This window comes from Malaclemys terrapin, chromosome 4, assembly GCF_027887155.1.
Source record: "Malaclemys terrapin pileata isolate rMalTer1 chromosome 4, rMalTer1.hap1, whole genome shotgun sequence".
Taxonomy (NCBI): Eukaryota; Metazoa; Chordata; order Testudines; family Emydidae; genus Malaclemys; species Malaclemys terrapin.
The window spans coordinates 124,153,662-124,170,522 of NC_071508.1; the positions used below are offsets into that span (position 1 = coordinate 124,153,662).

At 40.5% G+C, this 16,861-nt stretch overlaps 1 protein-coding gene across 1 annotated transcript in view; it reads right to left on the bottom strand.

The window, feature by feature from the left end:
- ITPK1 (inositol-tetrakisphosphate 1-kinase) overlaps positions 1-16,861 on the bottom strand; it is a 227,932-nt gene that overhangs the window by 167,144 nt on the left and 43,927 nt on the right. Inside the window, exon 2 of the mRNA XM_054025384.1 lies at positions 7,260-7,284. Coding sequence (XP_053881359.1) covers positions 7,260-7,284 — 25 coding nt within the window. The remainder of the gene's footprint in view (positions 1-7,259; positions 7,285-16,861) is intronic.

Genomic DNA, 16,861 nt, shown 5'->3' on the forward strand with positions numbered 1-16,861 from the left:
GGGCTGACAACTACACACACAAATACACTTCAACAGTTGCATGTATGCTTCACTGCAAACCACAGATTACAAAACTTAAAAAAAAAAAAAAAAAAAAGGCATTTCCTGAGTTACAAGTCCTCAGGCTCACTTCATTTGCTCTGCCTTGAGACCCTATCATGATTAGGGCCCTGAGAAAAATCATGTTTTTTGTTTTTTTTTTAAATGAGGCAGTGTCACGGGTAAAGTGGCAGTTTTCATGGCACGTGCACAGAATGCAGTCAACGAAAGGTCACTGTTGCATTCCTTTGCACAAAACCAGCCGCTGAGTCCTCCCCAGCCCCAGACTGCTGCAATTTACTCCTGGGGCTGCAGACTTTTTCCTCCCGCTCTTCCTTTCTCCTGCTCAGTTCCCAACCGCCAAGCTTGCTCACCAAAACACAAGACTGGCACATGTGGATGCCCGCTACCACCTCCCCGCTGTTGGAAAAATTGTATCACTGAAATTGATGAAATTGCGATTTTCTCAGGCTCCTAGTCATGATGTCCACACCCAGAAAGGCAAAACCATTTCAAACGTCTCATGCAGTCAAAGATGGTCAACAGCCATTTGTGCAAAAAAAGCCACCAAATCCAATTACCCTAGGTGCCTCTGGTACATTTCCATAGCACTTTGCAGCCAAGGATCCCAAAGTATTATGCTTACATAGCATTACATGATTAAGGTTATCTTCATTTTACAGATGGGGAATCCGAGGCACAGAGGTTAAGTAACTTGCCCAAGGCCACCGCGAGTCAGTAGCAAAGCCAGGGCTGAAATCATGGCTCTATTAAAGTCAAAGGGAGTTTTGCCATTGATTTTAATGGGGCCAGGATTTTATCCCAGGTTTTCTGACTCTCAGACCTGTGCCCCATCCATTAGGACACCCGGCCACTCCTCACAATCTCAAATTGATGTGCTGGGGCTAAGCATTCAAGTCTCCATGTGTCAAAGTAGCAGAAGATAAAATCTAAATGCTCCTCATTACATACGGTTACAGGTTACTGAATTTTGGCAAGATTTTTAAAAGTGCCTAAAACCTATTTTCAAAAATCATTTAGGAGCCAAAACCTCACTGAAAGTCAATAGAATTTAAGTAATGTAGGTGCTTAGGTAGATTTTGCAGGCTTGAAGAAGACAGGTAAAATTTTCAAAAGCACCTAAGGGTATGAATTACTGTATAGTTAAGATAAAATGCAGCAGATGTAGCTGCAATTTTAAAAGGTCAATATCTTGGAATGATTTATTTTTTAAAATATACATTTAACTTGTCTTCTTAATCACGACAGTGTGAAGTATTTTATCTTTTTTCTATTTATTTTTTCCTACAAATATGTATTTATGCAGGTGTTCTGAATGGAGCAGAAACAAATATGTTTGATTTTGCTTCTAACTCCAATTTGCAGGATTTTATGTCCCATCAAGTCCAAACCTTCCTCTCTTTCTCTCTCCATGCATGTACTGTAATCTGCAATTCCTACCACCTCAGCAAATAGTGCTTTGCAGTTAGCGATATAACCAGCTGAAGGAGACCATCACATTGCCTTACTCCTAAAAAAAAGAGCTAGAGTTTTGTTTAGGATTTTTTTTTTTTTTTTTTTTTTTTTTTTTTTTTTAAGTTCTTATTTCTTAGGGATAGAGTTGTGGATTTTTTTTTTAATTCCATACAGTACTTTAATTTTAGAAGACACTCCCGCACCATAACTATTTTGTACAGTAAATCAAAATGTAACCTCAAGAAGTTACCAGAATCTCTTTTAATGTTAAATTGAACACCTGTAACTTCTAATCCCACATGTCAAAACATCTGTAAGTTACCTGCAAAAGTCAGAGGGATTTTGAGGGCTTTGTACTAGCTTTTCTAAAAGACGCACCGAGGTCAGAGTTGAATGCCATACCCAGGAGAATGTGCACTTTATTGAGATGCTGGCACGCAAATGAAAATAAACGTTATTCTTCCAGGGAGTCAACTCCAACATCTCAGCCACTCTGCTTGCTTTGGAAGCTCTCCAGTCCCATCTTTCTGTATATGTTATTGGATATGTATTTTATAAGCACCCTTCCTCTTGGTTATATTTTGCCGTTCCTAATTTATTCCATTTAATACTTCATGTGAAAATAAACCTCTCAACATTTCAAGAAAACAACTGTTCCCTGGCAACAATTAGTGGAAACTGTTGTCATCAGTATTTTACTTTGATTCAAGATAAAAACCTCAGTTCTCTTTCACGGATTTCAGCAAAGCCAACTGTTTAAAGAATAGTTTTCCACCCAAAAATAAGAGATTTGAAATATCTGAATTCCCAGAGAGTTGTGAGGGAAAGGAAAAACAAAGCAGCAACCTAGACCATTCTGACTACTACAATCAGCTGTTCCACATTAAAAAACATTTTATCTTCCAGGTCCCATGGTTACTTTACTTAAAAAAAAAAAAAAAAAAAAAAAATCAGAGCTTGGAATTCAATGACTAATCCCAGTTTTGTAGCCGAGCAACTTCAACGTCTTACCAAGACAAAGCATGCAAATGTTAATTAGGCACCAAAAAAATACTTATACATCTTCATTTTAAAAATAGAAAAATATGAATTATGTCTCCAGGAAAGGTTGGGTGAGGTAGTTACTTAAGTGAGCTTTGAAGTGCCCCAAACTTTGCAACACAAAAGCTAACCAGGCAATTTGTCAGGGTTCTAAGGGCTGCAGCTAATTAATACTGATTTGCATAACTTGAAACAAAAATAAATGTAAGCCATCCTCAGATGTCCTTGTGAGGATTCCCCTTTATAAAAATGTGCATATCTCAAATCTTAGAGAGGTTTTGCAATGCAAGGTATTGTTACCCCTCAACACCTCAGGCCAGGCAGCCAAGCTGACGGGAGCAAGAGGCCAGGTTACTAGTAAAACTAATACAGGCAACTTAAATTGGACACCAGGGTGGATAAAAAAAAAAATCAATGATTTAAAAAATAACTAAATAAATAGGATTTTTTTATTTAAATCGGATTACTTTGATAAAATGCTTTTTGAGGGAAAACCTATCTAAAGATAGCTTTGTGTCTCTTAATTAAAACTCTCATTATGGAATAGGGATTATAAATTCTAATTCTATAGTATGAGACAATATATTCATGTAATGTTTAAGAAAAGTTTTGTAAATGAATTCCAATAGTTCATAGTTTTATAAATGCCTGGTACAAAAGTAATGTTTTACCAATGGGTGGAAGAGGATGCTTATTTAACCTACCATTAGCGTTCCTTGCCCTGCACCAGTTCATTGTCACAAATATGTTTGCTTGCTGACTGTCCAAGAACTTGGAACTCTACAACGCTACACCTACAGCCTGAAGTCTCAGACAAAAGTCAGAAACGTAGGCTGGCCTTAACATCAAATCCAGTAGCAAAGTCTGTAACTGTCATCCAAGAGTAGCTCACTACCAATATATAGGTAAAAATTAACTGTAAGGGGCTTTCATTAGCACTAGTGAAAGGAAAAGGGTCACCTTATCTTCTCACAGAGAAGAGAAATAGGAAAACATACCTGCACTTACCTGAAAATTTCCTCTCTTATTAGGAAGATCCATTGATCTTCCCCCACCCTGGGCAACATTTTAGGAAATAGGACAAAGATTTGGTGTTTGTTCACACAAATCACCACATGTCTGTTTAGTACACTACTGCAGACTAGCCATCCTGTTGAATCCAACAGGTTAGCAGCAAATTTCTGTGACTGACTCTTTGGCTATCCTGGTAGACTGTGTACACACACGTCACACTAAATGTATTCAGAAATCAGTGGCAAAATTTCTGATCTTGTGCCAACAGGAATATAGATGCAAGAGTCTGTGTATTTGTGTGCGTCAAGTTGTTTGTTTATTGTCAAGAATATGAGGTGGCTTGTTCTGGGACAGCTCACAATAGGAGCTGTTCCTGGAAAGCAAAGAAGTCCTGCTGCTTAACACAGGAAAACAACACTACTGCCAAATAAATGTTGTCCAGCAGATCAAATACCAAAACTATCATTCCGCATCTACGAACACAGCTGAGGAAGCACATCATGTGAGCAATGGAGGTTTTCAGGCGGTCTGATATGAAAAGAATATATAGATTTCTGGTTACATCTCTATGCAAAGAAAGTTTACATTTTGGGGGGCGGGGGGGGGGGCATGTGCAGAATAGCTTGGTTTGGTTTGGTAGCAGGGAGGTGGCATCTAAAGTGCTGTCAGCAGTAAGATTTATCAGGACACCCTGAGCTCTGGGGTAAATTCTTTACTAAGAGAAGGAAGAAAATACTCAACACTGCAGAGGAACTGTGATGGGTGTACAAACCACACACTGGGCACTAAGGGATTTTGGGCCCAGCCAGCCCTGCCCCACCACACCTGCAGCAAATGCTCCATCTGGTGGAGGAACTAAAACGTCAGGGTAACAGCTCATTTTGGCAGTGGAGCTGGAAGTGAGCAGACCTGCAGCCGACAGTTGCAGAGCAGAGGGAAGCCTAAAGTCTCTGACATAGCTGTCCAAAGGGGCCCTCCCCCAGGGAAAGGAAGACCCACCTCAGAGAGGTAAGTATCCCCCTCTCCTCCGCCTGTGGATCCTGATAACCCCCCTCTTACTTATTTGATTCAGACTTCCCCAACATAGGAAAGCCTTGGACTAAGCTGACTGGGGAGAGGGGGGGGCAAGAAGAAGTGGCAGGCATTAACCTCAGTTGCCAGACGACTGGTAGCCCAAAGGGTAGAGTGGGAGGGACGGGGCTCCCTTCCCTGCCAGTCACAGGTTGTGGCCTTGACCACTAGGCCACACTTCCCAAGCAAATCCCGAGTGAGGACCATTACAGGAAGGTAAGCCTCAGATCTCATGAAACTTCAACAGTGCAACCATGGAAGCATGTTCCTCCCTTGCTGCTGGGGGTGGAAATAATTGTCTTTCAACAGCTATGCTCAAGCAAAGGTTACCGGTTACCCACCTGTTCTCTAGGTATAGCTGTTAGGGGCAGATCTCTCAAAGTCAAGATCCCAGGGCAGCCTGTACAATGCTGTGAGGTTTGATTCCATAAAGGTATCTTTTCACTGAGTCCTCACCAAACGTTTCCAAACTTTCTCTGTGTAAAAAAGGTCTTTTCCACTTGGTTTGTGTCTAATTGGTGAACAGACGTTAAACCACACTTAATTACAGAGTCCTCCATTCAATAACTGGACTCTGCTTATGAGCCCTGCTATAATGGAGACTCACCCAATCATCATAATATAAGCACAGGAGCTTAACCCAGGGAAGTAAAAAGGATCTTCCCCCTCTCCTCAGCCATTAGGTGCTATGCCGAGTTCTTCTCATATGGCTGTCTCATCACTTCAGTAAACAGTGCAGCATTTAGAAACCCAATGAAATATACCCAGGCCCACTGTCAGCAATTATTATTAATGTTAGAATAATGATCATCATCATCAAGATGCAGGCTAATGCTTATCTTCTCTAGCATGTAAAACTGATAAATATTACCAGCATCTCAAAGGCAGAGATCTGGAGATTCTAAACAAACAGCAAACAATGAACAATGCACTATTCAGCTCCTGGCAGTAGCTGACAAAGGGAAGGAGGAAGAGCTTGTGGCTGTAGCACGCTAGGGGAATAAGGATAAATACAGCTGGACATTAAGGCAGATTCTTTCTTTTCTTGTAATGATGTCAAGCAGCTGATCTTCATGAGGATATTCTCATACACCTTAAAGGGACACTCCCAAATTTAATGTGGTCAAACTGACTTTTTTTTTTTAATGTATTTTTTCCTGAGAGAGGAGTCTTTAAATAGCATGATCTGATTTTTTTAAAAAAAAATTTATGTCTGTAAGGATTTTTTCTGCACCCCTGTTGATGTTTAGAAAGATCTTTCAGGCAGAAACAAGGGCAACACCAAACAACCTCAACTCACACCCCATCCCTCTTTTGCGGTGTACAGTGTCAGCTGTGCTGCGGTTACTGGTGAACTCCCTCTTCCAGCACCTGAGGAGCACGCGAGCAAGCTCCTCACTTTAGTGCAGGGCAAGAGTGCAACTGACCAGCAACAAAAGAGTGACAATGATACAAAGTACTGTAGAATGCACGAGAAACTGGGAACAAAGCCTGTATTCTGATCTTTTTCAGTTACCATGCTCTAAGGGGTTACCCTGGCACAACAAAAGCATCAGATACTAATGTAAGAGACAAGGTGGGGGAGGTAATATATCTTTTACTGTACCAACTTCTGTTTGTAAGCTCGAAAAATCATTTCTCTCACGATGTCCCTTTAACCAGTGCTTGAAGTGGGTGGGATCACAGACATGGCCAAAAAACAATTTTTTTTAATCAAACTGTGCTCTTGACAGGCATACTTTCAGTCTTCTCTTCCCTTTATGAAGGACTTTGGAAGTGATTTTGTCAGCTTATGTTGGACCATCACTAGAGTTAGCAAAGGACAGTATGTTAAAATTTAAAAATATCTCAACTAGTTATTGTCTCAATAGAAGTTTGGTGTGTAACTCTCTCATTTAAAAACAATAGTAGCAAATAGGTAAACAGCTTCTTGAGCTAAGAACTGAACGTGATTATTATGAAATAAATATATACACGGAAGTGTGAATTGTCTGTATCGAGCACATAAAATTTGTTTCAGCTCACATGACAGAACCCCAACTGTTTTCACACCACTTTAAGCACCACTTTTACCTATAGCACAGTGGAAATATAGCCATTCAGACTTAGCAAACAGGAAGAAAATCCAGCCACCCCTCAAGACCATCAGTAGATGCGCCAATACCAAATTAAGCGATAGTTTTATCTTCTTCCTGTTCATTGGGTTGCAAGAATATTCTTTGTATAATGGACTAATTTCTTTAGAAGTTTCTTACCCGCAGGCAGCTCTTCTTTCTTTTAAGCCTTATTGTATTTAAATGCAATAAACATAGATTACACCACCTAATCATAACCAGTGTTATTGACTTGTACTAGTTAATACAGAAAAGAAAAGCCTAATCATTGGCCACAAGATTGGATGGGATTCATCATATACACTTAGCAGCATCAGACTTGCTTTTCCCAGAGCGAATGTCTGAATAATAAGGGAATGAAACAAGAAAAAGATTGACGGAATGGGAAAAAAATGAAGACCAATTGTTGGTGAAATCTGCCAGAGATTTAGTAGTTTTCTTTGTAAAGTGAGAGAAGAAGCATTTTGCTTTTTATACAGAAAAGTTAAAATAATCTTTACTCACCTGTATGACTTCTATCCCTCTTTTCCTGGAAAAAAGAAAAGGACAAAGGGTTACTTTAGTAAATGATGAATAGTAACAGAATTCAGATACTCAAAGAAATATATTGCTTGATATTAGAACATTAAGGAAAAACTCTACATTACAGTACTTGAGCCAATTCCAGGCCCCAATTCAGAAAAGCACATGCTTAAGTGCTGTCCTAAATAGAGACCAACTTCAGCACCATCCTGAATCGGGGCCTGGGAGGTGAGGTGGAAGATTATGTAAATTATACATCAGTGAATGGTCATAAGGGATGTTACACTGGTTTAACTTATAAGCTACCAGACAAAGGAAGCATAAGAGGTTCATGTTAAAGCAGGGAACACCCTATTTTTAGTTCCTTTTCCCTGCTATCCCTCTCACCTCACCCTTTAATGTAATTCTCACACTGTGGTACTAGTGTCACCTACAGAATGGGTCAAATTCAGAGGTGACATGTAAGGGGATGTAAGTTTATGTTAGTCAGCAGGTGCAAGTTTAAGATGCTGCTTTTTATTCTATCTTATTCGCGTCCTTGTACCACGCTCATCACCCTGGTACCTGACCACCTTCCACTGTCAGGCATCTACATGGAGATTTACATCAGTCAAGTTTCCTCTTTTCAACCCCTCATGGGCAAGACGGGGCTGTGGAACTGACCTAAGGGATTTTTAAGCTGTCTTAGAAATGTTAACAGGTTACAAGAGCTGCTGTCAATGTCGTGGCCAGATCTGAAGCCATTCCTAATTCCTGCTGGAGTGAACTGCGAAGTCTTGGACTCATTAGGAAGCCCTGTGCCCTGCATATATAGCTCCAGCCTTAAGGTTAATAGTTGCATCATGCCTAAAAAAACAGGACTGGCCAGAGCAGTCAGAGTGCCAGAGGTCAAGGAAGTCCATTAGGGGTACACCGACATGGCTAGAAGTTAGGCTCACCCCAAACTTGGCCCTTCATCTCTTGTGGCTCTGGCAAAGCAGCCCATATGTACACAGCCAGACATGTTTCCTTTATTACATCCAACAAGCTGACACCACACTAAACTACTAGTAGGTATGCCCACTCCATGACACTTTCCCCTCTATGTGCAGACTATTTAAATGCGGAGCAATTTTCCTCTCAGACTCAGTGAGAGAATTTAATTTAGTGAGCCAGTTCTTCAGAAGAGGCATTAGACCAGGATTCCTTTTACTTGCCTCTGCTAACGCCCCAGGTAGAAGTGAAAGATCCTTTGGCACAAGGAGGAAAAGGAAAAAAAAAAAAAAGAGTGAGTAACTCAGGCCAACATTCCCCTGCTCTGTAAAAGAGGTCTGACAGTAGAGTCCATAGCTGTGTGGGTGGGAGGGTGCCGGGGCGGAAACAGCTGTTGACTACATAAGTGGCTGCTCCCGTTGTCTACCCAACCCAGAGTCTCGTTCTTCTGGAAGACAATAGTGAACATGCCCAGGAGGAGAGACAAGCGATGCAAACGGCTTCCTTCTCCTACCTCAAATTCTGGGAATCACACAGCTATGGGAAGCTTCCCTTATTTGTACACCTAGGACATTGAGAGCTTGCTGCTCAGCAAAGACATTAAAATAGATATAAATGAGGTAAAATCATTGAACAGAGAAGTGGACAATCTCCAACTTCTTTTGCAGCCAGCAAGTTCCAGCTATTTTAAACACAATATTATTCAGCAAGCGATAATAATGGGACACATACACATTGCCCATGGCATGGCAACTTGCTGCAGATTAACACACAGCAAATGAGGTTAGCCAAACAGCTATTTCTAGTGTGGTTATGGAGAAAATATGATTCAGCAAAGAAAAAGTTAGTGACCAAGTTTTACAATGGCAGGTAGCAAGAAAAAGAAAAAAGAATTTAACGGCCAGGGAGAGGTTTAGTAAACAATGGCTGCAACCCAGTCTGGGTATTCTGAGATGCTTGGAATGCTTCCGTGCTTAAGCTTCCAGCAAGCAAATGGGCTACAGTTTTGCCATCGTTGCCTTGTAATAAGCAGAAAGCCTGAGGCTGTTGCTGAAACATTCAAAGCCTCATCCCCCAGTGCTCCCACAGAAGCGCTGTTCCAAAGCCTCGTTAGGGACAGAAGCAAACCCAGGTGGTGGAAGAATACGTTTTTCCATTCCTATATCTATATAAGACTCCAGAAACCATCACTATGAAGCCTAGTCTGTCTGCACAGTCAGTGTGAAGCGATGGAAACAGCTACACACATGGCTGAGAGCTCTTTTTGTTTAGAATATAACCAGGTTCAACCATCACAGGGATTTGTGGTCTGTTACTGTGCAATTTTTAAGGTCTCAGCTTTTTTGGGCTTTACGAACTTCACATGATTTACAAATTCCACCTGTGCAACAGCACAGGATTTCAGCTACTAGTACACAGAATAAATCCTGTTCCGTTTTCAAGGAGCGAGAGGCTCTATCCGGGTTGCCAAACCCACTCGAGGAGCATTCAGTCTGAAAGCTTTGTATAATCCCAATAAAAATGGGCTTTACAAATGATTGGAATTTACTAGCACTGACTGTACCATAAATGCAACAATATGGCCAAAGAAAAAGTTACATTAGCTTCTCACTACTCCATTTAGTGCAAAAATGGTAAGAAAGAAAGTTGTGTTGTGTTGGATAAAAAGTTAAACACAAGCTCAAAGGACAGAGGGGAGGGTGGAAATGGTTGTGACTTTGGTTTGCATTGCTGGGCCTTCCTCAGCCTCTCTTCAGAAGAGCTGTGTTCCTTTTGGTTATTTGAAATGTTCTGTTTCACCCTTGAGAACCAAGAGGAGAAGGAACCAGAAAAGTTAAATCTTCTGAGAACTAACTTGGATGGAGTCTTTACTGAAATTGCTTTGTTAAAAGTAAGTTCTTTAAACAGAACAACACTCAACAGCCAGGATGACTTATTCCTGAGGGAAAAGCCCATTCAGACAGGCAACCATGTCATCAGTTCTGGAGTCAGCTACATCTCCAATGTACTGATCCCTCTACTTGGTGCTTAAAAACTAGATATACACACACGCATCCTGTATCTCAGACACAGAGTTTCCATTGGGCAAATTCCTTTGACAAGACAACTCCATATTAGGCAGTGGACTAAACTGTACTGAGACCACTACCGATACAATCAACGTGCACAAGATTCCCCCGCCACACACACACACGCCAAATAAAAAACTACCACCACTTTTAGCAGCAGTCAGTCCTGACCCAACAGACAGTTGCCTTGAGAGCAAAGAATGAAAAGACTGCTATGAAATCTTTTGGCCAAATTTGTGATTCTTGGAGAGAGACGTACGTGTTGGGGGAAGCACATGGATAAGGGTACGACTGGATGCTGCCAAAGATGCTCAGCACTAACACTTGCCAAAAACTACAGTAAAAGATGCTTTCATCACAGGGTTTTCCCTTCTGGGTGCTACTATGTTCTTCCTGGTGGACAAAGGAGCAAGGATCCATCTCACTCACACACCCCTCTCCTTTGGAGAGAGCAGTGCAGCCAATCTCCTCTCCTTGCACTCAGGAACTACAAGCATCTGCAGTCTGACTGCCTCCTTCGTAGGTCCAACAAAAGTCCTCCCTGCCCAGCTCACCTGCATGGAGCAGCTATAATTTAACACCCATCAGCTGTACACACACACACACACACACACACGTACGTCATTTCTGAGAACAAAAACGTAGGTTCATTTTAAAGCTTTCCCATCTTCCCTCAAAGTGGGAATCACAATTGGGGCTCAGGGTAACTAATCTGCACATTTTCATTTCATGGATATTATGTAAATGCCAAAAAGGTTAAAACTAAACTAGATCCCAAGACGCCATTTAGAAAAAAAATGCATTTTGTTGGAAAGCACAAAGCTCCCCATATCTAAGCAGGGTGTTTATATTCCAATTTTCAGTGCACAAGAAATGTTTATCCCACATTTAAGCCTCTGAAAGAAGTGGTTTACAACGAAAAAAACCCAAGTAAATCCTTTGCAGAAAAGCTGCGATACCACAAGCAGCCGTAGGACGCCTGGAGCTATAGAAACCTATTTGGGTGCAGCACAGATTACAGATGAGGGCTTCTGGTTTATTTCCCTTTCGGCATAGGGCTCTATATTAATCACTCTTCTCAGAAGGAATCAGGTGTTGCTGCATGTAAAGAAATAAATGTTATCTAGTCATGTTTTTGCCACATCATTAACTCTCAATAGAAAAAAAAAAAATCAGAAGCTTGTTCTGGCTTGTTGTTTCTGTGCTTGAAATTTCTGAACAATTCTTATGCTGTGAAGCAAACTGTACCACATGCAAGTATGATTAAAATCCTTAAAATGTAACTTCATTAGATTCACCCACCTCTGATATTTTTAAGCTAGCTAGATCTATGAATTCAAAAGAAGGAGACACCATCAAGTTAATGTAGGCCCACAATTGATGCTTTGGAAGGTTTTACAAATCCTAAAGCTCAGAAGAAATAGTTCCATTAATTTATTCTTTTTCTATATATCCCAGGTGATTTAAACATTTCCCAGCAATATCTGAGACCTAAACATTGCAGCATTGTGCTGCTGAATGACAGCCGGCAAGAGAAAATGACTGAAAACAAAAGGCTAACCTGATTAATATATTATTGTCTGAGCTGAGTGACACGGAGAAACACAAACAGCATTTATAATGATCAATTTTTTTTTTTAATTATCAGTTTTATTAGTCTAAGAGATTATAAATACAAGTAAGGAAGTTTGGTTTTTTAATATAATAGGATTTTTAATCCAACATTGCCTCTTTAAATGTAGTAAAGTAAAAAAATATTTTGTTTTTTTTATAAGGACTTCCATAATGGGATCCCAGAGTGCTTTATAACTATTACTAAATCAAGCCTCCTAATACTACCGCAAAACCTTCCTTCTCGACAAAGCCTTTCCAGCAGGATTCCAAGACTGGAATCATCAAAAAACCTATGAGTATAAGTTTGGATTTCACTTGAATCCCTAAGTGTTGAAGACAGCAGATGATGGCCTCCTGGACCATATGGAAGTTACTATCATGATCTTGATCTGGAATGATCCTCCTGTGCAGAAAGCTGAAGATTAGGAATGCTCAAATCAAAGGAACAGGAGTGCTTGTGGCACCTTAGACTAACAAATGTATTTGAGCATAAGCTTTCGTTGGCTACAGCCCACTTCATCAGATGCATAGAATGGAACATATAGTAAGAAGATATGTATACACATATAGAGAACATGAAAAGGTGGAAGTTGCCATACCAACTCTAAGAGGCTAATTAATTAAGATGAGCTATTAGCAGCAGGAGAAAAAAAAACGTGTAGTGATAATCAAGATGGCCCATTTCAGACAGTTGACAAGAAGGTGTGAGGATACTTAACATAGGGAAATGGAATAGAGTACTTCTGTTCTTTTTGTGGATACAGACTAACACGGCTGCTACTCTGAAACCTGAATCAAAGGAGTGGGTGGGTGTATCTACTGAGAGTGTCTTCATCTACTGATTCCGGATATAACAAAGCTTCAGTTGGCCAACAGGATCCACATATACTCACCTTCACTTGGTCATTAACATCTTGAAGACATTCTGCTTAGCCATCTGTCCTCTTGGCACAAAGGTTTCTTTGCCCAGCTAGTCTGCATCAGAATTTCACTATCTAAGTAGTCTGCATTTTTATTATTAACATCATGACCCTGCAGTATGATCAATTATTTTCATGCCCTATAATTTATTCCAACTACAGTATCTGTAATCGCCACTAAAACTGATTGCAACAAGCAGTTACTAAGGAACCACTTGAACAGGAGAGCCAATGCAGAAGGACTGCCCCATTCCAAAATGTTTATGGGCTACTGCCCTCCTTAGGGATACACAGGCTCTTCAGTGGTTCCTTTACTAAAGGCTCAATTCCATTAGATAAGTGCCATAAACTCCCACTGAAGTAGAGGATGCTCAGTGTCATGCATGGAAGCACTTGGCACTTGCTCACTTGGGACTCAATCCTGCTTTGCTTGCACCCAGCCCCAGGAGCTCAAATCTGTGCTAAATTTCCCAATTTAGACCAGGAATACATTTGCCTTTCAGCAAGTTTTTCCTTCTGCAGCTAATTTCATAATGATAAAAATGCCACTCCTTGATCTGTATCTATCCACCTTTCCCAATGCTATTCTCTCCCTCTAAACTTCTTGTAGCATAGGAAGAAGAAGAATACACCTCAGTCACAGCGAGGTAGCCTGCACTGCTGGAGAAAGGCTGGAGGCCTCTCACTTTAGGTGGATTGAAAAAGTGAGAGAAATGACCCTGAACTCCACACCCAGTTTACATTTCTGCTGTAATGAATGCCTCTTTAAAAAAAAAAAAAAAAAAAATTACCACTGAGAGGAGTTACATTTGCCACAGTATTTGTGGTTTTTCTCCCCCCATCCTGCCCCATTTTACATAGATGGAGAACACCATGAGTATGAACATGAAGTCAAACACTATAGCATTGTAAATGATTTTAATATGATTCCCCACTGTAGAAATATGAGACCTCGCAGGACCAACGAGTTCTCAACAGAACTTCAAAGCATCATACCATGTTGTATCTCAATAGACATGACAAAATATTGGCCAGCCAGAACTAATATGGACCACAAAAGAGTATATTTTTTGGAAGACAGGCAGCAATGTGACTCCTTAATATTAATGTGAGCCCAGGGACTGACTCTCTGTACATCTCATTGCAAAGTTCACCTCAGAAGTATTCAAGCACTCATTCATCCATAAACACCACCAAATGACATGGAGCACAGTTAGAACCCAGGTAAGTTATGAACCATGGAGGACCAAAACTGAAGTGCCATTGGATAAAGTGACAGCATCAAAATTTCACTTCTTACATTGTTTTATTTAAGAAGTGAAGTGGGGGAGAAAAACCAGCAGAAATAAACCGGACACTTCAGGCAATAATTGAAAAGAAGTAAGCTAGCTTCAGTCACCATACATTAAGACTTTCATTTACCGAAAGGGTTTCAAGATATATTACAGGGCTACTGATTTGAGCACTATTCCTAAACAAGCTGTATTACTAAAATAATCAAAATCCGTAAACTTGAAAGGGTTTATTTTCCTCCCTTTGTTTTTTTTTTTTTTTTAAATGAATCTTTTAAACATATATCAATGCTATTGAGTTCTGTAAGACCTTCTTCTTCTAATAAGGATAAGGTTTTCCCAACACATGCTGTTCTGGGATTCCAGTTCAGAGTCCTTGCTCATCATTTGTGTAGCAGGGACACTGAATCCTGAAGTAAGAGAAACACAACCTAAGGAGGGCTGGAGAGGGAAGGAAGAATAATTTACAACTATCTAAAGAAAATGAATAGAAATAGTCAATTAGCCATCCTACTAGTCATTTGTAGCAATATTAGTAACAGATAGCGATTCTGAGTAATTGCATGAGCCTTTGTTATTTTGGAGACTACCTCACCATCCACAAACCACCCTAAGAGAGGTCATCAGTGGATACAGCTGGTCATTACTGTCAGCAGCTGGGGGCAGCATGCACACTTAGCAAAGGGTCCCCAGGGGTAGGACTTCTTAGCTCACAAGATCAGGAGGAGTCCAAGCCTAACCCTTGGCTAAATCAAATGCAAGGTCCATCTCTTTGCAAGATGCTTGTAAGTACTTTAAAATGTCTAAATCAGACAGAAAATCCATTGTTCTCTGTCTTTATGGGTACAGTTATCTATACTATACCTACAATAGGTTAGACTAGTATTATTTTTGTTAATTAACAATTACTAAGAAGTTTCTAAAATCTACACTTTACTTCAGTCTTAACAAACCCAAGCAAATATGCAATTGTTTGAGTCAACGGTTACAAATTACTGAATTCCTTTTGATTTAAGTAGAAGAGAAGAGATGGAACTAACACGGCATATGTCAAAAGAGATTTTTCAATCAAGACACTATCCATATAGGTTAGGAAATAAGGAAGGTGAGAAAGGCCTGCTCTGTGCACTAGGACACTCACCAATTTGTCAATTGGGGTATTTATCATTTTTCTGCACTTTAGTAGGATCTGGAAAGCCAGAGGCAGCCTAATCTCTTCTCCTTAGAGTCTCATTTCCACTAACTAAAAAGTGAAGATGTCAGGAACATCCCCTCTAACCCTTAGAGTCCTCTAGTGGAACAGTGTACAAAGGCCCACTGTAAAGACTTGCAGTGAAATCCTGGTTCCACTGAAATCAGTGACAAAATTCCCACTGAATTAACAGGGACAGTATTTCACCCTGGGTGTCTGATTTATCCCTGGAGAATATAGCTAGGACCACCCTAGCATAAATAGCGGATAGGTGTATTCCTAGTTCAATTCCTTTTGCCCCTCAGTGCTCATCTGATCAACCTATTCATTTATATATTGCTTTTTTTTTTTTTTTTTTTTTTTTTTTTTTTTTTTTTTTTAAAGGCACTATAGGTTATCATGAGAGTCCATTTTTGGTCAACACCCTGCAATAGGATGCATGTTACCTGCAGCCAAGAGTGCCAATAAGGTGAACGCAAAACGACCCCCAGCAGCAAAATGTTTTTCAAACTGACCAACCACTGGAGAAAACTATCTCCAGCTCCTCCATAGCAATACACTAATAGAGTAAGAGGCACATGGATGTGGTGTGTGACAATGCACTGATGATGATCACTGCTTCATTGGCACTCTTTTCATACTATATCATCAGGCTTGTTTAAAGCGAATAATGCCAATCAAGACAGCACATACACGGCTAAAGAAGGTCACATGAAATTAAAAGGAATATATTTAAAGGAAAGGAAAGTGAGCATGCCACCAACAAATGAGAGACATTTAGTGTTAGTTTGTAGGCACAGGAGTCTCAGGACAATAGATCTCCATGTTGCAGCTGCTAACAGGACCCACCCCATCACATGGGCTTGCTGCAGTGCAGTGAAGATTACAACAACAACAAAAGTGCTGGGTTGAGGCCCAATTCTTGCTTTTACATAGTTTATTCCTGTTATCAACTGCAGTGTTGATACCATGGGAATTCCACACCAGCAGCAGGGGGAGCTAGCACACAATTGCTGTGATGTTTGCACAGCTTTACCATTACAACATTAGCAGAGCGCATTTTGATGCCCTTGGGACTAAAGCAGTCTTCAGCAACATAGGGATTTCTCTACCACCTATAATGAACAGTTCCTGATCACCTGATGCTGGTCAGCTACTTCTGACAACCTACTGACATGAGTTCACGGATGAACACATGGCTATTTGGCAAGCTTTCTTTCTCTCCCTCTGCCTATAGCCAATACTGACTGTTGAATGCAGGAATTACTGAATGAAATTCTATGGCCTGTGTCAGGCAGCCAGCTACGCTTACCTAATCTGTCCTGCTGCCTAACACAGACTCTAAAAATTGGGGTCATAATGGTCTCTAAAAAAGACGGGCTTTAAAAAAAACAAATCTATGAATCAACAAATGCTGGTTGTGTACAAGGCAAAAGTCACAAGGAGCGGGCAGTGCTTCAAGAAACAGAGGGGAAAAGACAGACAAAAAGCCAGGAGTGGCATGGAGAAGAGTTTTGTCCCTACA